The 23,193-nt window shown below is 47.7% G+C and overlaps 2 protein-coding genes across 6 annotated transcripts in view; one reads left to right on the top strand and one right to left on the bottom strand.

The window, feature by feature from the left end:
* FBXW8 (F-box and WD repeat domain containing 8) overlaps nucleotides 1–18,451 on the top strand; it is a 62,379-nt gene extending 43,928 nt beyond the window's left edge. For 2 of the 3 annotated variants that reach the window (XM_083590216.1, XM_083590215.1), the window contains 4 exons: nucleotides 5,641–5,768; nucleotides 13,212–13,385; nucleotides 15,650–15,766; nucleotides 16,809–18,451. In XM_083590216.1, the coding sequence (XP_083446342.1) occupies nucleotides 5,641–5,768; nucleotides 13,212–13,385; nucleotides 15,650–15,766; nucleotides 16,809–16,953 (564 nt within the window). In that variant the 3' untranslated portion in view covers nucleotides 16,954–18,451. The remainder of the gene's footprint in view (nucleotides 1–5,640; nucleotides 5,769–13,211; nucleotides 13,386–15,649; nucleotides 15,767–16,808) is intronic. The other variant, XM_083590217.1, reaches the window with a different exon arrangement.
* Nucleotides 18,424–23,193, bottom strand: part of TESC (tescalcin) — a 32,740-nt gene continuing 27,970 nt past the window's right edge. For all 3 annotated transcript variants that reach the window (XM_083590644.1, XM_083590643.1, XM_083590642.1), the window contains 5 exons: nucleotides 21,206–21,345; nucleotides 20,190–20,251; nucleotides 19,947–20,054; nucleotides 19,367–19,414; nucleotides 18,424–18,752 (listed from right to left, as the gene is read on the bottom strand). In XM_083590644.1, coding sequence (XP_083446770.1) covers nucleotides 18,675–18,752; nucleotides 19,367–19,414; nucleotides 19,947–20,054; nucleotides 20,190–20,251; nucleotides 21,206–21,345 — 436 coding nt within the window. In that variant the 3' untranslated portion in view covers nucleotides 18,424–18,674. The remainder of the gene's footprint in view (nucleotides 18,753–19,366; nucleotides 19,415–19,946; nucleotides 20,055–20,189; nucleotides 20,252–21,205; nucleotides 21,346–23,193) is intronic.

Here is a 23,193-nt window from a genome sequence, read left to right as displayed (position 1 = left end):
TTTGTGCCATAAAAATCACACCAGCCCTTTATTTTACGTTGCTCTGATAACCGATCAAAGACTTACTGGTTTGCTGATGTGTCTTTTTGCCAGTTGGTTGATATAACTTGGATGCTAATCTTCTGTGGATGCTGTTTTGGGAACCTAAAAATTTAAATATTGAAAGCTGCTGTTTATTCTTAGAAGAAGCATTTTCTTGTATTGCTCCCCTATCGCTGCAGCACAGCAGAACCAAAACAGGCTCACAGAAATGTGTGTATGTTGTGCCCTTGATTTTCAGCCCCATTGTCTAAAAACTAGTCTCCTTAATTAATTTGTTTCATTACATTTATGGATGCTTTAGCTGAGATTCCTGCATTGCAGGGGGTTGGACTAGATGATCCTTGGGGTCCCTTCCAACTCTGCGATACTGTGCTTCTATGATTCACCATGGAGCTGTCCAGTAGATCTCGCAGAATCCCAAGGCTATAAAGTTCACTTTAAAAAGTGAGAAAGTTTCTAGCCCTCATTGTTACTAAGGGAAATAGATACTGGTCTTTCATAACATAATTTATAGTCCTTTGGATATATTCTAGAACAGTGGTTCCTTAAATCTCCCTGCCCACCTCCCTGCAGAACCACTTGAAAGTTGCTGGAGGTCTCTTTTCTGGACCACTTAATGGTTTTTCTGCCTGCTAGATCCTGGCTGATTTTAATATGCATTTTTAATCACTTATTTTGTTTCTTAGATATTATAGTTTACTCTGTTGCCCTCTGAATCCCATGGAATTCAAAGTGCAATACAATGAAAGAAATAAAAGAAGTAATGAAAATGCAATTGGAAACCAATATGTATATTTAGTGTGCCTTCGACCACAAATCCACGGACATGCTACATGAATCCTGTGGGCTGCTGGGGGTCCACAGACCCCAGTTTAATGCTCTAAACACAGCAGAGCAAGTCCCTGAGCTTGTAGTCCTTGTTTCGCCGCTCGCATCTCAGTGAGAGAAATGACCACAGCGTTGGGCGGCTGCTCTCTCCCCACTTTGCCTTTGTCCATAGGTTAAATGTGTTTCGCAACCTCCTTCCTTGCCTCCGGCAGACATCTGTCCGCATCTTAACCCCAGCCTGGCTCGGTCGCCCACTCCGCTTGGCAAGGCAGCACGCAGGGAAACGAGGTCCAGGGCAGAAGCAGCAGGAGCTGCAGGTGCTTTGGCAAAATTCACCACCGACATCCGGGCTCACTCCTGGCTCGGTTTGGCGATGGCAGCTTTGTGCCGGCCACTTTGACACACTCTCTCTCTCTTTTTCAAACTTTAAAAAGGAAAGGGGGGAAAACCCCCCAGAAACCTGAGTGTTTTTGTTTTGAAAATAGCATCTCTGTTAATTTGCACGGAGGTGCTGCGAAGAATTATCATTGCACCGTGAGCATCTAGCCTTGCCGTAGGCTGGGAAGGCGGACTGCCGCTTTGCCTGATTTCCCCAGGTGGCCTCCTCTGAGCGGTCGGCAGGTATGCTCAGCCCCTGAGTGAGAAGAGAGTGTGTATGTGTACGGAAAGTCACTTTTGGGATGGCATGGAAGTTGATGTGCGTCCCTCCCCGCCGCGCCGCCCGCGTGATCCTCGATGAGGTAGCATTCCCTGCGCTAGAACGCTGACTCCCCCCTGGCACAGAGCCGCAAGATAGTCTGGCTGGCCGGCTGTCAAAAAATTACATCATGTTGGAGTAAACTGCTTTTAAATCAAACATCCATTATTCATACATATTAACTGCTTTATGCCCTCTTTTTTTTTATTATTCCACACACACCTCTCGTCCCCCCGCCTCCACTCCATGTAACAGCTTCTTCTGGGTAGGTTTACTGTTTCCCACCCCCAATTTTCTCTCTCTCGTTGATCTTGGTCTTTCGAATATTAGCTCATCTGTAATCTTATAATCAAACAAATCACCTTATCTCCAAGCTGTGTGTGTGTGTGTTTAGCCAGCCGATGTGATGATTAGCCACACACACTGCATGGGGCTGACGCAGGTTGGAGTCCAATATCACCAGGAAGGCCGCAGGAATAAGCCCCCAATAATGCTGGATGTGCACTTAAGCCCCAATCACTCGGCACATTCAAAGCACTCTTATATGACTTTCGTAGTCACAGCTCTCGTCCCCGTCTCCCCCAGCAGAATAAGATCCTGGGAACTGTAGTTTAAGGGTCCTGGCAATTGGAGCTCTGTGAGGGGCAGCCTAAACTTCCCAAGATTCTTTGTGGGGAGCCAAGGCTCTTAAAATGGAATAAGAACATAAGACAAATCCTGCTGGATCAGGCCAGTGACCTGTCTAGTCCAGCATCCTGTTCTCACAGTGGCCAACCAGATGCCTGTGCGAAACTGGCAAGCAGGATTCAAGCACAAGAGCCGTCTCCCCTCCTGTGGTTTCCAGCAATCAGTATTCAGAAGCATTTCTGCCTCCAGCCATGGAGACAGAGCATAGCCATTGTGGCTGATAGCCATCAATAGCCTTCACCTCCATGAATTTGCCCAGTCCTCTCTTAAAACCACCCATTGCTGCCTCCTGTGGGAGTGAGTTCCATAGTTTAACAATGCACTGCATGAATAAGTCTTGTCTCTTACCCGTCCTGAATAAATGTACCTTTAACTCAGGCTTCCTCAACCTTGGCCCTCCAGATGTTTTGAGACTACATTTCCCATCATCCCTGACCACTGGTCCTGCCAGCTAGGGATCATGGGAGTTGTAGGCCAAAAACATCTGGAGGGCTGAGGTTGAGGAAGCCTGCTTTAACTGTTTGCATGGCTGCGGCCTTAGTTATTGAGCCAACGCCGCTGTCCCCAACCTGGTGCCCTCTAAATGTTACTGAACTACATCTCTCATCATCCCTGGCCATTGGCCATGCTGGCTTGGGCTGATAGGGGCCAGAGTCCCCCAGCAACTGAAGGGCCACGGGTTCCCCATCTCTGGAGTAAAGCCCGTATCTGCTTATCCCCTAAATTGCATTTGTCCCCCTTTCCCTGCATCTCTCTCCCCACGCACCCCCCACCCTTGCCGACCCGCCCCACTGCCCCACAGTCCAGCAAAGGCCAAAGGTCTCAGTTCGCCCAACTTGCGTCGTGGTGAGGTGGCATTAGACTAATGCGTTGCCTGAACAAAAGGGAAAGCCAGGGCATAAATAATTGATTTTGCTCTCCTGTAACAACCGGCGAAAATGAAGTCCCATTTGCTCAGCCTTATTAAAAGAGCGAGAGAGGGGGGGCGAGACGGTAAAGGTCGTTAAGGGACTTGTAACGCTGAGCAGAACCCGGCCGCGAAATGGATGCTGCGCTTTGCTAATCTCCGAGGGCTTTAACTCAAAGTCGCGGCGAAGGCCGTCTTAAGGCGTTTGGGACGCGTTGAATTATTCAGCGTTTGGGGAGATCAGTCCCCACTTCAGATCCAGAAGCTTTTTGATTTCTGGTGGTAAACTGGGACGCCTTTGTTTGTTTGTTTGTTTGGTACGCGCGTTCCTGGCTGAGCCCTCGGTTCTGGAATCGAAAGGTTCCCTGTGAACCTGCCTTCAATCTTGTTGAGTCGCCGCTTCTGCCATCTTAGAACTTCAGACTGAGATGGGTGCCTCCTTGGCACCCAGCGCTTGGGACTCTCAGCAAATTTGTCAACAGGATCAAACCTAACTAGCCCCAGCTGACTTTCTCCCTCTTTAGCCAGAATGCGGAACTGCCAGTCCACGTGTTGGATATGGCTCCAGGGACCTCTTTGTCTGACCTTCGGCCTCTGCTCCTCACTTCTCCCCTGTGCCATAATTAATGCTTCTCTTGAAGCTAATAGGAGGTGTTTTTTAATTGTCTAAATGGTTTAATGGGAGACCATTTATGGGGGAGTCACAGCTGGGGAGGAAAGGGTTAGCATTGGACATCTAATGAGTCTAGATGTTGGGGACTGTCAGCAGGGCCTTCTTGGTGGTGGTACCCTCTTGACTTGAACACGCTTCCCCTGCATGTTAGGCTGCCGCCATCACTAATTGATTTCGGAGCCATATGAAGATGCTTTTCTGCAACGTTTGAAGATCAGCCTTGACTTTTTTCAACAGATGGCAGAACATGTCTTTGTATGCATAGGTGATATTAGATGTGCATGCTGTGATCCTCCCTTAGGACTGTTTTACAGTTAATAATAAAGGGATATAAATTCTTCTTCCTTTTTCTTCCTCCTATTTTTATTTGATTGCAATATATAAGTATCAGTATCTACTTGTACAGGTATACACCTACCCATGTATAAGTATGCTTAATTCATTTTTAACGCATAAAAATACATTAAAGCCAAGCAAGCAAGTGAAATCAATCACGGAAATGAGAGACCTTGGGTTGTAGCCAACTAGGGCCTACTCAGAGGAGACCCATTGGAATTAACCAGCCTAAGTAAGTCAGGTTCATTAATTCAGTGGGTCTGCTCTGGCAACCATTAACATTGGATACAACCCTCTCAATATCTGAGCTATAAATTGTTTCCGTGTATAAGACTAGGTTTTTTTTCTTTAAAAAATATGTTTAAAATTGGGGGTTGTCTTATACACGGATACAATTCCCCCCATTTTCTTAATTTGGAGTCCCCAAAAACAGGGGGTGTCTTATACACAGAAAAATACGGTATATGGCTAGATATTTTCTCACGTCTTAGGTTGACTCCTTTATCTCACTCTTGCAAGGTTAGTTAGTTTTATCATATGAGCCAATTAGCCAATTCCCATAGTCTCCCATTCCAATCTTCTAACACAGGGATAGCACTCCATTATAGCATTTTGCTGTAGGAGCAGCTGTTAGCAAACACATTATCAATTCTGCAAAACCAGATCCTCAACATATCCAAATAATACTGTGTATGGTTGTGCCGGCAATTCAGCCCCTGTTATAAGTTAAATTTAATTTCTCATTGGGGAAGTGTTGTAACTTAGTGGTTGGGAATCTGCTTTGCATGCAGAAGGTCCCTGGCTCAGGGTGGCCTCAGTATAAGACAGCTTTCAATGTTATATATTCCCCCAATATTGTTAATTTTAAGAGATAACAAGTCTATAGTTGCTGGAAGGGCACAAAGAGGAAAGGAACCTCCTGGGGGAGAGGAACCAGTCCTAACTCCTGGTTTTTCTTAATCAGAGAGACAGATTCTTAATCATAGAATTGTAGAGTTGGAAGAGACCATGATGGCCATCTAGTCTAACCCCCCGTAATGCATGAATCTTTCACTCAACCTGGGGCTCAAACCCATGACCCTGAGATTAAGAGTCTCATGCTCTACCGAGCCGTCTCACTTAGGACTGGGGAACCTTCTCTGGCCTTATCTCCCCCACCCCTCAAGGCCCTGGAGGGTGCAGTCTTGCTTGCTGCAGGGGTCTGCTTGGTCACCACAATCCTTGCAGGGAATGCACTGGCAGAGCAGACCCCAGCAGAATTGAACTCCACCCTCCCACCCCTTGGTTGACATCACCCAGTGATGTCACCTAATGGATAGGTAGGTTTGGCGGGGGGAGGGAATAGCTGTGCAGGCCACTTTGGACCCCCTGGCAGGCGAAGACTGGCCTGCAAGGCCAGAAGATCCCCCACCCTTTCCCCTAACCCTTGGTTGACAATCTGCATTCCCATGGTGTGTTTTTTCCCCCCAGATCCTTCTCTACAACTTGGAAACGGGACAGTGCACAGCGCAGCTCGGAAGCTCCTTGGGGGACTTCTCCTGCGTCAATCTCCGGGACAGCCCTCCCTCCCTGCTGGTGGCTGGGAACAAGGACAGAAGGTACACCCAAGGCGGTGGGGCAGGGGGCCCCACACGGCACACGTTGAGCTGTGTGCGGCCCATTTGGTCAGGTTAGATTTGTCGAACTTTTTATTTTGCTTCCCACACATTAAAAGGGTTGCCTCCAACGCTAGTCCTGCTCAAAGACCCGTTGAAAATTAACGGGCGAGGCTCACTTAGGCCCATTCATGTTGATGGATTTACTCTTGAGTAGGACTAACACTGTATACAACCCAAAAGCCCCGAATCAATTTGCAAGAATAGAATCCAGTAAATAAAAATACACACATCAGAAACAGAATAAAAACATTCAACGGTGGATACCACCCAGGTGCCCAGGAAACAAAAAATGTATTTGCCTGGTGCCTAGGACAAAAAGAGAGTAGGTACCAGGCAGGCTTCCTGAGGCACAGCCCCCCCTGTTTTTTTTGGGGGGGTGGGTTCAGCTCAAAGTTGGGGGTTACTACAGAAAGGGCCGTGTTCAACCTCCAGACTTCCCTTATAGGTGGCATGCAGAGAAGGGCCTCAGATGAACTGGGCAGGTTGCTAAGGGGAAAGGCAGTTTGTCCTGGGCCCCCAAACCTGACGTGCTGCTCTGAACCACAGTGCACCCAGTAACACGAATCAACCAGTCTGGTGGTCTCTTGCATGTGGACTGCGGCAGGGAGGCGCCATCTTGTAATTTCCATCTGGTACCAAAACACAGGAAGCTGCTTTACACTGAGTCAGACCCTTGGTCCGCCTAGCTCAGTACTGTCTACACCAGGGGTGGCCAACTCTCAAGAGACTGCCATCTACTTTCAGAATTAAAAACTGGCAGTCATCTACCCCTGTTTTTTGGGGGGGGGCGGGTTCAGCTCAAAGTTGTTGAGCGCTTCTTTTAGGGAGGTGAAAAGCCCTGTTTTTTTACTCACTCATAAATGGATCAAAACAGCAGCACACAGAAAGCTCCGTCTTCCCTTCCAGAGATCATACAACAATGGAGGGCGGGGCGAGGGGGCGGGGCAGGAGTCAGTTTTAATGACGCTAAGGAAAGGGATCCAGAGATCGACCACGATCTACCAAAACCTCGCAGGGATCTACCAGTAGATCGCGATCGGCCTGTTGGGCATCCCTGGTCTACACTGACTGGCAGCAGCTCTTGGGGGGATTTCAGGCAGGAGTATTTCCCAGCCCTGCCTGAAGATGCCGTTGGGGATTGATGCTCTGCCACCGAGGTACAACACCTTCCCAAATGTCTTGGGCTGGCCTGGATCTTGGCACCCCGCCCCAAACGTGGCTGTACCTTTGGGGCAGCTTACCTGTCGCCTTTCACGGAATTGCACTGCACACCAGAGGCAAGAGTCTGCATAAACTTTTCAGAAAATCAGACGCAATATTAGGTCATGGCTGGACAGCACACCTCGCTTTGCTTTGTTCTGTCCTGTCGTTGTTTTGCAAGCTCTGCGGGAAGAGTCCCTCCTTTATTCCTTTTCTCCCCACCCCCCCCAAAATAATATATTTTTTAAAGCCATTTGGTGGACACAGTTGGTGTACTGCCCAGCGAGGCCTCTTGGAACGAGGCCCTCCTCTTTCCTGCGGACACTCGTGGAAAAAAAGGAGAAAGAAATGAGTTTGGCATTTTAAACCTCACTTCCTGAAATTTTGAAGTAGGGAAATAACCTAAGGGAGAATCGCACGTGCCAAAAAGAGAACCCACCCCCACCCCCTCGGCATCACCGCCACCAAACAGTGGCAATCATGTAGGTTGGGTTGCAGTTGATGTCTCTCAGGTGGCCAAAACGAAAAAGGATTTTCACGTGAATGAATTCCAGATCCTATTTAGCTGATTTGCGGCTCCCCACCCCTTTATCTCCTCATCTTGGCCAGTCTCTCCCCCCCTCCCCCCCCCACCGCTCAGTGTCTGTTGGCAGACATAGAAGCGCTCAGAGTCATCAGCGTGTAAAGATTAGAGTGCTTTTTCGAAAAGAAAAACAACAACCCCACGTCCCTCCACATCCAATTTTTAGATTCCCCCTCCTCCCCGCCACCTTTTCTTTTTCTTTCTTTTTTTTGGCGGGGGGAGAGACAGGGTGTTAATTATTTAAATGGTCCAGCACACCGCACCAAAGGGATGTCGCACGGTGGCCAAAGGCCAGCTGGGTAATAGCTCTCTGCTCTTTCCTTCTCCCCTTCTCACACACCTGTCTCCCTCCCTGTACCCTGATTCCCCCCCCCCCCCATGCATCAGGCCTCAGGTGGCACTTTGGTCCGGGATCAGATTCAAAGGCATGTTGTTTCCCCTTTCTGGATTTTCAGAGCCTAACTGCCTTCTGCAGGAGCTAGTTCCATCATTCAACTTTGTGCTGGGTGAAGAAGTTCTTTTTCAAATCGATCCTGAGTACAGGCGTACCTCGGAAGTCAAAGGGAATCCGTTCTGGAAGACCATTCGACTTCCAAAACATTCGGAAACCAAGGAAGCTCCTGCAGCCAATCGGAACTCGCGTCTGTCATTTGGGTTCCAAAGAATGTCAGCAAACCGGAACAGTCACTTCCAGGTTTGCGGCGTTCGGGAGCCAAAATGCCACAAGGCGTTTGACTTCCGAGGTACGACTATCTCTGTCTGTCTGTCTGTCTGTCTATTTTTGCCTGGCACCTAAAACTGTATAATGAAGGTGCCAGGTGAATGTCCCTGGTGAGAGCATTTCACAAATGGGCAGCCACCGTACAAAAGGTTCTCGTGTTGCCACTTTCCAGACCTCTCGTGGAGGAGGCACATGAAGAGGAACACAAGTTCTTGTGTTAGGAGAGTCGGATGGGGTGGGGTGGTAAGGACAGAAACTTTCCTCTACCACCTTTCTCCATGCTGTACATAATTTCTTTTACACTTCCTTCGTGTCACCTTTTGCTCTCCTTTCCTCCAAACTCAGGGTCAAGTGGTTTTGTGTAGCTGTAAAGCACCATCTCAAAGTGCACTGGAGGAGGAGGGTTTAAATTTATTTCCCACCCTTCTTCCCAAAGAAACTCAGGGCAGGAAACACATCGGGGATAAAGCAACACAATTAAAAATGGAAACATATTTAAGCACTTAGCCTCTCTCCAGCTTCTGGGAGTTATCGGACGTTGTCCATACAGTGGTACCTTGGGTTAAGAACTTAATTTGTTCCGGAGGTCCGTTCTTAACCTGAAACTGTTCTTAACCTGAAGCACCACTTTAGCTAATGGGGCCTCCTGCTGCCTCCGCACCACCACCGCACCATTTCTGTTCTCATCCTGAAGCAAAGTTCTTAACCCGAGGTACTATTTCTGGGTTAGCGGAGTCTGTAACCTGAAGCGTCTGTAACCCAAGGTGCCACTGTACTTCCAAGCCTCTCCCCATGGGCCTGAGGACTAGATACTTGCTTCATTTCATTTAAATTTATATTTATTTCATGCACACAATTCAGAGCAGCGTGCATGTTTCTTTCTTCCCCCTTTTGCCCTCACAACCACCTTGTGAGCCAGGGGAATCAGTGAGGATGGAGTTTGGGCCAGTTTTCCTTTAAGCATGGGCCGTGTGAACCTGTTTAGTGTTGCAGGAATTTTCCTTAGTTTGTTTTCGAGGAACAGGTACGCCATAGTGGGGGTTTTTCTGGTTTTATCTACCTCCAAGTGCACCCATTGTTTTGTTTCACCTTCCAGGATGTGTGGGATTATGTGGTGCACTCGGTTGGCGATATAGCGTAGTTCTATGTTTTCTAACACACAGTTGTTAATAAAAAACTAATTTAAAAAACAGCAGCAGCAACCCAGTGAGGTAGGTTAAGCGACAGGTAGTAACTGCCTAAAGATCACCCAGTGAGCTTCATAGCTTGGGGGGGGGGGGGGGGAGAAGACAGCACCTGAGATTCCCAGGTCCCTAAATCCTAAACCCAGCTCCCTAATTCCATCCTTTTCAAGGTTCAGTCATTGCGGAACCACAATGCTCTGGCATTGGTAGCCAAAGCCTGGGAGAAGGAGTTGGTAAGACTTCCCCGCCGCACAAAAGCAACAACAACTCGAAAAGTGTCTTTTGCCCCCCCCCCCCGCCCCCGGGAACGGATGCCTGGAAGCCGGGTCCTTGCAAATGAAACCACGACGACTCAGCCAGGGCTCGGTAGATGGAAGGCGGCCTGATTATCATACGCGACGCCGGCGGGCAGCTCGCCAGGCCGCACGCTGTCATGGACGGGGGCTTGGAAGCAGCGCTTCGGTTTCGCCCAGTGCCGAGCTCTGCGCAGCCCCCCACCCAGGCAAGTGGAAGAGCGGGAGACAGGCTTTGTTTACTCCATCTGTGGATGCTCTGACAAGCGGCAGCGGAGGTGTTGCGCGTGGCCCAGCCTGCCTGAGCACGCTCATTTCCCTTCTCCAGCCTGTCAGATGGATGCCACCCGGTCGGAAGCCTTTGTCCTCCTTTTTGTTCTAATTGTCGGAACGGAGCTATTCCCAGGCTCCTGCCGAGCGGTTTCATTAGAGAAGGGCAATGTGGGGAGGAGGGAGGGAGGGAGGGGAAGCTTTGGATTTGTTTTTTTGGAACAGCCTCCAGATCGGAGCAGGGATCCTGAACAATGGAAGTGCTGGCACAGGGAGGGTCCTCCTGTCATCCGCTTGGGCCTCCCAGCTTCCGCAGTTCATCATTTCCCAAGGATTAGCTTCCATTCCTTTTCCAGCAGCCTCTGTGGCAGTTCCCGCTCGACTCTCTGGGCTCTGTTGTTGTTACACACACGCGCGCACACACACACACACACACACACACACACACACCCTTTTGGCAATCTGCAATGATTTCATCTTCAGCCGTTTTGGATGATCAAACTGCTAAGCCCTACCTCCTGCATCCATCCACTTGCACAACTCTCGGACAGCCTCTTTGAGCCCAGCAGTGGGACACCTCAGGCTGAGAGGCAGCCCTCCCAGCCTCTCTGCCTCCCCAGGCCGCACCCCTGACTGACTCCACGTCACACCTTCCTTGGGTGTTTTTGCTAAGCTGCGGTGTATATTCATAATGCCCCTCACTTCCCTGGAGGAAGCACAGAGAGAGGGGTTCATGAGTGTTGTTGTTGTCGTTTAGCCATATAGTCGTGTCCGACTCTTTGTGACCCCATGGACCAGAGCACGCCAGGCACTCCTGTCTTCCACTGCCTCCCGCAGTTTGGTCAAACTCATGCTGGTAGCTTCGAGAACACTATCCAACCATCTCGTCCTCTGTTGCCCCCTTCTCCTTGTGCCCTCAATCTTTCCCAACATCAGGGTCTTTTCCAGGGAGTCTTCTCTTCTCATGAGGTGGCCAAAGCATTGGAGCCTCAGCTTCAGGATCTGTCCTTCCAGTGAGCACTCAGGACTGATTTCCTTAAGAATGGATAGGTTTGATCTTCTTGCAGTCCATGGGACTCTCAAGAGTCTCCTCCAGCACCATAATTCAAAAGTATCAATTCTTCGCTCACAATAACTTCTTCCATCTCTGTTCCGGGGACCTCTAGGTTAGATTACTGCAACACATCACAGGTAAAGGTAAAGGACCCCTGACCGTTAGGTCCAGTCGTGGCCGACTCTGGGGTTGCAGCGCTCATCTCGCTTTATTGGCCGAGGGAGCTGGCATACAGCTTCCAGGTCATGTGGCCAGCATGACTAAGCCACTTCTGGCGAACCAGAGCAGCACACGGAAACGCCGTTTACCTTCCCGCCGGAGCAGTACCTATTTATCTACTTGCACTTTGTGCTTTCGAACTGCTAGGTTGGCAGGAGCAGGGACTGAGCAACGGGACCTCACCCCGTTGCGGGGATTCGGACCGCCGACCTTCTAATCGGCAAGTCCTAGGCTCTGGTTTAGACCACAGCATCACCCGCATCTCTAAAGATGTTTGGAGAAACTTCAGCTGTTGCAGAATTCAGCGGCCAGCTTGCTCATCAGAGCAAGATGGTTTCAACATATTACACCGTCCAATTATGGGCCATCCAAGAGAGAAGAGATAACTTCTTCCCCTAGTGCAGACTTAAACTGTGGAATTTGGGCTCCCTCAGGAGGCAGTGATGATTGCCACCAACTTGGATGGCTTTAAAAGAGGATTAGACAAACTCATAGAAGAGAAGGCTGTCCGTGGCCACTAGCCACAACGGCTGTGTTCTGCCTCCATTGCCGGAGGCCGTGTGCCTTATGACTGCCAGCAGCTGATATTCAAAGTGGGGGGAGCGCTCAGGTCCTGCTTGCAGGCTTCCCATGTGGCATCTGGTTGGCCGCTGTGAGAACAGGATGTTGGACTAGATGGGCCATTGGCTTGATCCAACAAAGCTCTTCTTAAGTTTTTTAAGGGGTTTAGACAAATTCATAGAGACATCTGAAGGCAGCCCTGTATAGGGAAGCCTTTTAATGTTTTATTGTGTTTTTCTGTACAGTGGTATCTCGGGTTAAGAACTTAATTCGTTCTGGAGGTCTGTTCTTAACCTGAAACTGTTCTTAACCTAAAGCACCACTTTAGCTAATGGGGCCTCCCACTACCACTGTACCACCGCCGCACGATTTCTGTTCTCATTCTGAAGTAAAGTTCTTAACCCAAGGTACTAATTCTGGGTTAGAGGAGTCTGTAACCTGAAGCGTCTGTAACCTGAAGCATCTGTAACCCGAGGTACCACTGTATGTTGGAAGCCACCCAGAATGACTGGGGAAACACAGTCAGATGGGTGGGGAACTTATAACAATAATAATAATTGGAGCAGCCATCCGCAAACCATTTTCCCCCACTTGAAAATTGCTGAGGTTGTTGACGGATTCTTCTGCCTCTTGTAGCAATTGTCATGCGCTGTCCTAGGTGCTACGTAGTTTTAAATTGCAGATGTGCTGCTGACCGCCTGGATGAAGGGGTCTGTGGACTGCACTTTGGGAATCCCTCCCATAGCAGCTAATGCTATCAATGGCGATTCTGGGTTCTACTTCTACTTTCAGAGGCACCATGTTGCTGAATGCCAGTTGCTGCGAATCACGAGCCGAGAGCACTGTTGCACTCATGCCCTGCTTTGTGAGCTTCCCATGGGCATCCGGTTGGCCACTAGATGAGCCACTGGCCTGATCTGGCAGGGCTCGTCCCGTGTTCTTACGTATAAACATCCATTTCATTTAGGGCATTTCTATCCCACCTTTTTCCTCCAAGGAGCTCAGGGTTGTGTACATGGCTCTCTCCTTCCTCAGTTAATCCCCACAATAATAACCCTGCAAAGTGGGTCAGGCTTTGTGGCCGACTTGGGGATTTGAACCCTGCTCTCCCAGGTCTTAATTCTGGCACTCTAACCGCTGCACCACATTGCCTCTCATAGATGGCTCAACTAGTGAGAGAGGCTGGCTGTTGGCACGTATGGAATCTAACATGGTTCCAAGTAGATCTTGCTGGATCCATCTCTTCTGGGGTTGTGCTAGTGACACGAGACTTGACTGCATTTCTGTCTTTGTCTTAGGGTGAGGGTTTTTGACCTCCGCATAAGCGCCTCCGTTTGCTCCCTCTATGGCCACCAGCTGGGAGTCTCTTCTGTGCAGATGGACGACTGGAAGATCGTCAGCGGAGGGGAAGAGGGCCTGGTCTGCGTGTGGGACCAGAGGATGGGCACCAAGCTCTGGGAAATCCATGCCAGGTAAAGTCAGCTGCTGCTGGAGGCTGGTCCATTACAGCAAGGGGGGCGGGTACTTGCCTAAGGGGCAACGCTGAGGCTGAATAGCAGCAGCACCTGCTAAGTAAGGAGGCGGGCAGGTGGAGCTTTGGTGAGGGGAGACTACTGCAATCATCATCATCATCATCATCATCATCAATTATTACTTATACCCCGCCCATCTGGCCAGGCCTCCCCAGCCACTCTGGGCGGCTCCCAACTGAATATTAAAAACGCAATACAGCATTAAGCATTAAAAACTTTCCTAAACAAGGCTACCTTCATATGTCTTCTAAAAGTCAGATAGTTGCTTATTGCCTTGACATCTGATGAGAGGGTGTTCCACAGGGTGGGCGCCACTACCGAGAAGGCCCTCTGCCTGGTTCCCTGTAACCTCGCTTCTCGCAGGGAGGGAACCGCCAGAAGGCCTTCAGAGCTGGACCTCAGCGTCTGGGCTGAACGATGGAGGTGGAGACACTCCTTCAGGTATACTGGGCCGAGGCCATTTAGGGATTTAAAGGTCAGCACCAACACTTTTAATTGTGTTCGGAAACGTACTGGGAGCCAATGCAGGTCTCTCACGACCAGTGTTATATGGTCTCAGCTGCTCAGTGGTTATGTATTTTGAAAAAATGTATTTGTCTAGTTCCATGCTTTGGGACTGCCAAATGGTTAATTCCACTCTCAGTGGCATTGCCCTGTCTTACAGGGGCTGCTTGAATGCTTACATCCCAGATTCGGTGATTTCTAGTACCAGCGAGGTTCATTTAGAAGCTGAGCCTTGAGTGTTATCAGGCCAATCCTGCAGAACTCTTTGCCACTGGTTTTCATTGTATGATTTTATGCATAAATGGCAAACTGCTTGGGGGTGGGGGTTCTTTTCTCTATCTAGGAATAGTGGGATCTAAATATTTTTTTACAAATATAATAAAATACCTGAGTGCACCTTTTAATTCCTGCTTCTGGCATCTCTGGTTAAAAGGATTTTGGATGCCTGACTTCTGTCCATTAATTTAAGTGGCTCTTCTCTGGGCAGGACTAGCACTAGGTTTAACCCCAGCCCTGATAAGTCAGGTATGGGGGAACCATGTTGGACTCCATCTCCCATCATCCGTGGTCATGCTGCCTGGGGCTGATGGGAATCGGAGTCCAGCACCACTTGGAGGTTCTCAGAGCATCTGCTGAAGCTGACTTTTCGCCTTGCCCTGCTTCAGGAATCTGGCTGCACTTCAGCAACTGTCCATTGGGTGGTGCTAAAAGCAAAAATACTATTACAGTGGTACCTTGGGTTAAGTACTTAATTTGTTCCAGAGTTCGTTCTTAACCTGAAACTGTTCTTAACCTGAAGCACCACTTTAGCTAATGAGGCCTCCTGCTGCTGCCGCGTTGCCGGAACATGATTTCAGTTCTCATCCTGAAGCAAAGTTCTTAACCCGAGGTACTATTTCTGGGTTAGCAGAGTCTGTAACCTGAAGCGAATGTAACCTGAAGCGTATGTAACCCGAGGTACCACTGTACTATTATTCTTAGTGGCTTGAATGGAGACCTACCCCCTTCCACAGCACTAGACTGACCCATTTAACTCAAAACAAGAAGCAGCAGCAAATGGAGACTTTCGGAACAACCGGCACCACCTGGTTGCCTGCCAGATATTTTTGGATTGCAATTCCCATCAGCCTGAGTTCTGGACCAAAACCTCTGGAGTGCACCAGGTTTGTTACTCTGAGTAGACCTGTTGAAGTTAGCGGACACAATTTATGCAAGGCCGTTGATTTCAGTAGGTCTACTCTTGAATATGGCTTTGTTGGAGACAAGCCTACTTTTCAAAAGTGGAAAAAAGACAAATCATTCAGGGCGGTGATATGGATCATTACGTGTTGATTTTGTATCCATAGGAAATCCGCCCGCAAATGAGAGACTTGAGTTTAGATACGCAGATAACAAACGTTAATTTTGCTATGAATATCGGGCAGTTCCCCCCACCCCTTGCTAATGCAGCGTTCATGTTGCCATTTGTGCACGGAAATGCATTTTTTTCACTTAGCATTTTCATGTGTGTGTGGGTGTAGAGTTTTGTTCCAATCAACTCTGCATTTTAATGACAAGACATTTTTAACGGTGGGGGTGGGGAGAGAAACTATTAAAAGAACTTGCACGTCATATTTAGAAATGTTAATCGTGACTCCCATTAAGATTTTTTTTAAAAAAAATTAAACAGAAACACCAACAACATTCCCTTTTCCCTCCAGGCACCCTGTCCGCCACATCTGGTTCAACAGCCACAGCCTCATCACCGCCAATATCCCTGACGAGAAGGTTCCCCGAGGCGCCAGCATCATGGATGATGACCTGACTGCTCACCGAAGGTAAGAATCAGCCACAGGCGCAGCAGTTTTACTAAGCAGAAAGAGAGCTAAGAGTCTGAGAAGCAGGGAATGCGAGTGGGCCATGCCCCTGAATGCTCAAAACTGAGGTGGGAGGGTTAATAGAGTTGACGGGAATAATGACTGCAGCCATGTCTGGACTGACCACCCTGTGGACGGTCCAGTTCATGTGGAATTGCATAGGAAGGGCCTTTTCAGTTGTGGCTCCCCATCTATGGGATGGTCTCTCCAGTGAGGCCTGCTGGGCACCTTTCAGTCTCGGGTAGAGACTTGCCTTTCTTCCCCATGGCCTTTGGGGGACTGAGCGAATCTGTCCCACAGTACCTCTGCTGCAAAAGCTTTCTGTGGCCAGGCGTCATCGTCCCCTTTAGGCTCCAGGCAAAAATATTTCTTTTTTTGGCCAAGCCTTTGGCTGTTAATCATCTGTGGCCTCCTTGAGTGGTGGGATGGTTTGGAACTGTCTTTTAGATTTTTGTCTAAGTTGCTCACAGTTACCTTGGTAAAAAGACCACCAATATATTCAGATAATAATAATAATAATAATAATAATAATAATAATAATAATAATATATGAGGATGTGTTTGTTTCTGTTTTAATATGTTAATGTTTCATATGGAGGCTTGCCCCCTCCCCCCAAAAAAATATTTAGGCACCAGGCGAAAACACTTCTCTTCAATTGAGCATTAGGCTGATTTAACCTTCTGTGACCTTTTAAATGTGTCCGGGGGGAAGGTATTGGTTTGTTCTGCTTTTATTTTATTGCATAGTTTGTGTTTTTATTTTGTATTTTTACGCTGTGGACTTCCCTGTGATCTTTGGATGAAGGCCAGTATACAAATGAAATGAATGTTGTGCTCATTTTGCCCACAATGCAGTTATGTTTATGTTTTGTCAATCTAAGTTGCTTGGAGATCTCCTAGGTAATAAATGACTAAGGAGTAATAATAATAATAATAATAATAATAATAATAATACAATAATAATAACAAAAGGCATGCTAATCAGTTCTCTCCCCGAAATCAGACACCGAGGAATCATCTATGCGTATGAGTTCTCGGTGGACCAGCTGGCTGCAGAGAGCATCCTTCCTATCTGCCGCTCCTCTTACAACGAAACGACAGGCTACAACTACAATATTGGCCTGGCGGTTCCCTACGACAACATCTAGCTGCGTCGGGAAGTAAGAGGTGCTGATCAAAGGCCGACCAACGTGGAGCAGGAAGGACGGTGCCCACGTCCACAGGAAGGTGTCTGGGTCACGGCAGCGGCTGCTGCAGAAACTCACGGAGCAGAATGTGAAGATGATCCTGAGTGACACCCCCTAAAACCCACCTGGATGCAGCGAGGCAGAGGACGATGAGGGGTGGAGCGGATGCAGCGGGCAGGGTGCAGTGCTTTGCAAAACCCAGGCCTGGCACAGTAGGAGTGGAGGAGAAGTGCTGGCCCAAAGTGACTCAGGACCAGAGGAGGAAGAAGAAGAGGAGCAGAAGGGAGTAGTTAAAACAGGGAGCCAAGCAGGTAGAGATACTGGACTTCCTAACTTTGGGCCCAGGCCTGATCTTTTAGGTTACTTAAGGGGCTGGGAAATGTGAGGGCTGGGACCACGACCAGTGAGATAGCAAGTGAACTACAGGGCCTCTTGAAAGCATGTGTAAATCACTTACCATTTCCTCCCAGGATGTCAGATAGCCCTTGAAACACACTTGGGAAGTTATAACATGCTTCTGGACATATTTACACAAACAAACAAACAACCTTTTCTATTGATGATGTTGATGATGATGATGATGTAAAGAAATAAGATTTGTTAAAATTAAATACCAGGGTACCTTGGTATATTAGACTCAACCACATCTCCTACAATGGTTTATTGATGCTTGTTTTTAAACTTTTTTTGCTTTTAAATTGTTTCCTGTGCTTTTACCGTATGCATTCTATTGTTTCAATGTTGTGAATTCTTTGGTATGTGATTTAGTGGATATAAATATAACCGTACCAACGGGGAATAACAAAGTGGCATGTTTAATGCTACACAGGGCATCCCATGTTCCTTGGGGCCTGTTTCTCCAGTTTTATTTCACAATTAGCGAAGAGTGCTTGGACTGCCCAGGATTTTGTAGAACCCCCCCCCCCAATGGATGGTGTAATTTGTGAGTTTGGCACATGACTTCCCTCGATTTTCGGAGCAATGAATCCAAAGTCACGTTTTTCGTTTGCCATCTTGATTCAAAATGGCACCTGGCAATCAAATGTCAACGAAGAACCCCATGCCAAATCTTAGGAACCCTCATGGTGGTGATATCCTGAGTGGCGGTCAAGCCTATGCCAAAGAACAGGTGAAGTCATGCCAAAGTCATGTTTCAGTCCACCATCTTGGTTCAAAATAGTGGCTAGCTTGCAAAGGTCAACAGAGAGCACCGCCCCTGCCCTGGGAACCCTCACGCCAAGTTCAGTAACAATATTTTAAGACAACAGACAGAAATCACTTTCCAATATATATATATAGTAGATAGATGCAAGATAATCTGGATCTGATTCCTCACCCTTGGTCAAGAAGAGCACCCAGTTTTTTTAAAAGTTGAGTCCCATGACTGTATCTGATCACAGGATCCACAAGTAAGCAAGCTTCTGACAAGAATTAAAAACAAAACCTGCTTTATTGATGATTTGAGGCTATTGAGGCTTTTTAGTGTAGACAAGAGAGAGAAAATAGCTGTAAAGCCAAAGCCAGGCACATCAACTCCTAAAACCTGCAACGCCCCCCTGCAAAAAAACTGCCCCAGCCATGGGAGATGCAGTTCGCCCTTAATACCCGTATCGACCGCCTGACGGTTTCCGTCCCAGGTCGCTCCAGAAGGCACCAACACCTCAGTCCCAGCTTCTCCGTGGTCAGTAGCACATCGCAATCGGCTCCATGGTCAGGAAGCGAACGTGCATCTTGGTCTCGATGTCTATGCCTTCCCAGATCTGCCGGTGGAGAGGCAACGAAAGCAAGCTTGAGCCATGAGTACAGGTTAAGGGCCCTTTTAATGCTGCAGGCCACAAACTAAGGTCTGTTGCTGATAAGCTGCAGATTTGGTATCTGCTACTCTTATGAGTGCACTCAAGTCATAGAGCTGGAGGGGAATAGTCTTGTAAGCAAGCCAGTCAAACCTGTCCCTGCCCTTCTCTGATGCAAGAAATCTGAAGCATCCCAAACAGACCAAAGGTCTCTGGTGGGAAAGGCTCCCCCACTCTGCCCCCAAGTAACAGGTCCTTCCTCAAACAGTTCTTGCTGTCAGGATACTTCTCCCACTTTTCTTATTTAGAAGCATTTATATGACACCTTAATGTTTATAAAATCTCTCAATGTGCAATTTTTAAACAGGAAAAAAAATAATTAAAATGCAGCCTAAAACCAATGAAACAGCAATATAAAAACATATTAATCAGGGTTAAGGCAATTTAAACCTGTAAAACAGGATCCAATTTTAGAGGTAACAGAAAGCCTAGCACTGTGTCCCTCCCCCCCTGCCCCCGCCCCTCCCACAGGTTGGTCTCCATCACTTCCACCAAGCAATAGGGTGAGCATCCATTCTAACCTTAAGGAAGTCTTCAAATGTGATTCCCTCGTATACTTGATCCGGCTCCTGCAACAAAAACAGAAGCATTACGTTGATAGGTGGAAGTCCTATAAGGGCAGAGGAGGCATTCAGAGAAAAAAACGGAGGGCTCTTACTTCTTAACTCAAAGCAAAAACCTACATGCCATTCTTAAGGGCGACGTTTTCCTGAAAGGGCTTACAGCACAACCTTAATGCACAATCGAGGAAAAACACAATTCAGCATTAAAATGGGTGGGGAGCCTGGGCCAAACGTGGCCCACCAGTCCATTTTTTTCTCAAAACACACCCACATGCCACACACCTGATGTCAGGTGTGGGGGCAGAGAGACACACAGCTGCAGAAAGCGGAATAGCATCAGCGGGTGTCTGGGGAGTTCAGTCCTGCTTTGTACCTCTCCATCCCTCCCTCCCCCCCCATCTTTCCAAGCACTATCTGGAGATGGGGATTGAACCTGGGACCTCATGCGGGCAAGCAGGTGCTCTACCACTGAGCTACATCGCTTCCTCGCCTCGGAATGACCATGTGCTGGTCATCTGCAGCGTTGCTCTCAGCCTACCATTTGGCCCACGCAGATGCTGGCAGCCTCCATCATGGCTCCGTCTGCGATGGACCTCGCCGATTCCTTATCCAGGTGGGGGTTCCCCGAAAGCATCTCTTGCACAATCTGGAGGGCAGAAGCAAGTTGCAAACTGGTTGGAGGAGGAGCAGCGGTGCCAGGTCATTGAAAGTGCAGTTAAGCGAGTGCAATGCCCAAATAATAATAATAATAATAATAATAATAATAATAATAATACATTACATTCCTGTATTCCTGCAGAGTGATCTTGCCGTCACTGTCTGCATCGTACATGTGGAAAAGAACTAGGGGAGAGAAGGCAAAATAAATTAGGGTCAGGAGTAAACAGCTTAAAAGCACAGTACTATGCATGAAATAAATTCATTCAAAGCCCATATTTACCCTGCACAATAGTAACTGAGCCTAACAGATCAAATCAGGGACTGTATCAAACACCAACAGAGTTCTTGTGCCAGTAAGCAGGGGAAGGTTGTTTGTGTGCATGTGTGCAAAATCAAGAACATATAATTTAATGACTTACAAAAATAACCACAGCTTGAATGCAAATGAAAATTAAACACACACGGACCAAAAATGTGGGTCATCTCACTCATAGCCCATGGGGGGGGGCAATTACTGATACTGGAGCATAGTAACATATTCTTTCTTAAAATATAGGATTTGCTTTACATATAAATCTTGGGATATTGTCCTCAAGGGCTTATGATGTTCTCTCTTGATGATGAAAAGTCACCAAGAATGCCAAAGAGCATAATTCACAGGAGGCGTTTGAACATTATCACCGTCATGAAATGAATTTTTACCCTCTGGTTGAAAATGATAGGAGGGGAGGGGCATCCTCTGGTATACCTTAACCTTCGACTTAATTTTTCTGTAATAGCTATGGACCAGATTCTGACTGTACTATAAATCCTTATTTAATCCCTCTAAAGAGTTCTTTTTAAAAGCTATTTCTACAATAACCATCCTGGCAGCTCTCAATAAGTACAGGATCAGTTCTTTATCCAAAGCACCTTCATTTGTCTGGAACGACATGTGGCCCTTGATAGGAAAAAGTTTCTCCGCTAGATGACTTTGAAGTTGGAGATGGGAGGGCACACAGTGGACATGGAAGAAGGGGGAAAACTCCAGGCACCACACTCTTTACAGCTAAACATGAACGCAGTGGGTTCATGCAGACCGTTCCTCCCGTCTGCCAACAAAGCAACAGATTCGATCGAGAAAGAGGAGCACCTTACATTTTAGCTTCTTCTTCCGGAATCGATCGAGCTGCTCATCATCCATGTCCATCTCAATGGGCCTGAAATTGGACATGATCGTCAAGAAGTCTTCAAAGTTGATCTCCTCCGCGAACCCATCCGATGATTCTCGCAGATTCCTATTGGCACGAAAGCACTCAGAACACTTTCGACATGAGGAACACCTAATGTAGAACCCTCCATCCTCAGGCTGGGCTCCCAATGCAGCCGTAGTCAGCATGGGCAATAGCCAGGGGTGATGGGAGTCAGGGCCCAGCAGAAACTGGAGGGCACCATGTTGGCAACCCTTGTTCTACACACCCATCGGCCCCTGTGCTTTTGGGGGGTGGGGTGGGGTGAGGGAAGTGTGTTTGCAAAGGCACAGCCTTATTTAGAAATGAGTTGGCTGTTGTGTAGGGGTGTCCCAGACATTTGAATAAAATCAACACATTTGTAAGAACTCAAATCTTTCATTGTGGCAGCACTCAAACTTTGGAACTCCCTGCCTATTGACGCGAGGCAGGTACCTCTCCAGCAACAGCTAAAAACTTTTTTTCTTTTTAAGGCAAGCCTATCCAAATATGTAGAATGCCGACCTGTGTTTTAATCTGCTTTTATCTGATCACTAATTTTAATTTGAAAGCTTCAAATAACCGTCTTTACTGATAACGTCATTGTTCTCTTCTTTCGGTAAACTGCTTTGAGGTTTTCCCTTCTGCTTACAATCAAGCAGTATATAAACTGTGATAAAATAAGCAGAGGATAAATTGTTTACTTACAGAATTTAAATGTGACAATTGCCATTTGCAAACAAATCCATAGGAGAATGGAATGCGTCATACACACAGCCCAAGTCCCCAACGTGCTAAGGATTGTCTACACCAACAGTAACTGCAGAGGCGTGATGAGTTGGTCTGACTAACTGGATTTTCTGTGGCAAGGGGAAATCTAGGTCAACAGCTTTTAAAAAGCATGCATTGGCATTTTGAGGATGAAACCATGTGGATGTTGCAAAAATAAATAAATGGCAGCAACAGAACTGGGTGTAAGAATAGCCTTCTCGATCAGGCCCAGCATCCTTTTCTCACACTGGCTTTTGGGAAACCAGCAAGCAGGACCTGAGCACAAGAGAGAGAACACTCCTCCTCCTGTGGTTTCATAATCATCATAATTTATTATTTATACCCTGCCCATCTGCCTGGGTTTCCCCAGCCACTCTGGGTGGCTTCCAACAGAATATTAAAAACTCAATAAAACATCAAACATTTAAAACTTCCCTAAACAGGGTTGCCTTCAGATGTCTTCTAAAAGTCAAATAGTTGTTTATTTCCTTGACATCTGATGAGAGGGCATTCCACAGGGTGGGTGCCACTACTGAGAAGGCCCTCTGCCTGGTTCCCTGTAACCTTGCTTCTTGAAGTGAGGGAACTGCCAGAGGTCCCTTGGAGCTGGACTTCAGTGTCCAGGGTTAACGATGGGGGTGGAGACACCCCTTCAGGTATACTGGGCCGAGGCCGTTTAGGGCTTTAAAGGTCAGCACTAACACTTTGAATTGTGCTCAGAAACATACTGGGAACCAATGTAGGTCTTTCAGGACCGGTGTTATATGGTCTTGGCAGCCACTCCCAGTCACCAGTCTAGCTGCCGCATTCTGGATTAGTTTCTAGCAACTGGTATTCAAAGGAGAGCTTTGTCATCATGGTCTGTATCCATTGCTAAGTCTTATTTATTCTGCATGAATTTGCACACACCCATTTTTGAAGCCATCCAGCTTGGTGGCCATCACTGGCTCCTGTGGCAGTGAGTTCCACAGTTTAACTATGCACTGTGCAAAATGCATCCTGTTTCTGACCATGGAGGCAGAGCACAGCCATCATGGCTAGTAAGCCACTGATAGTCTCATCCTTCTGATGCAAGAGGAAGGCGGAAGGCACTCAGGGAAAGGGGGGCAATGTTTGGGATGCCATCAAACAGGGGCCACCAAGTGA

The sequence above is a fragment of the Podarcis filfolensis genome (genome assembly GCF_964270895.1).
Source record: "Podarcis filfolensis genome assembly, chromosome: 16".
Taxonomy (NCBI): Eukaryota; Metazoa; Chordata; class Lepidosauria; order Squamata; family Lacertidae; genus Podarcis; species Podarcis filfolensis.
Note: the sequence above shows the minus strand (reverse complement) of the source record. Positions and strands in the feature narration are given on the sequence as shown.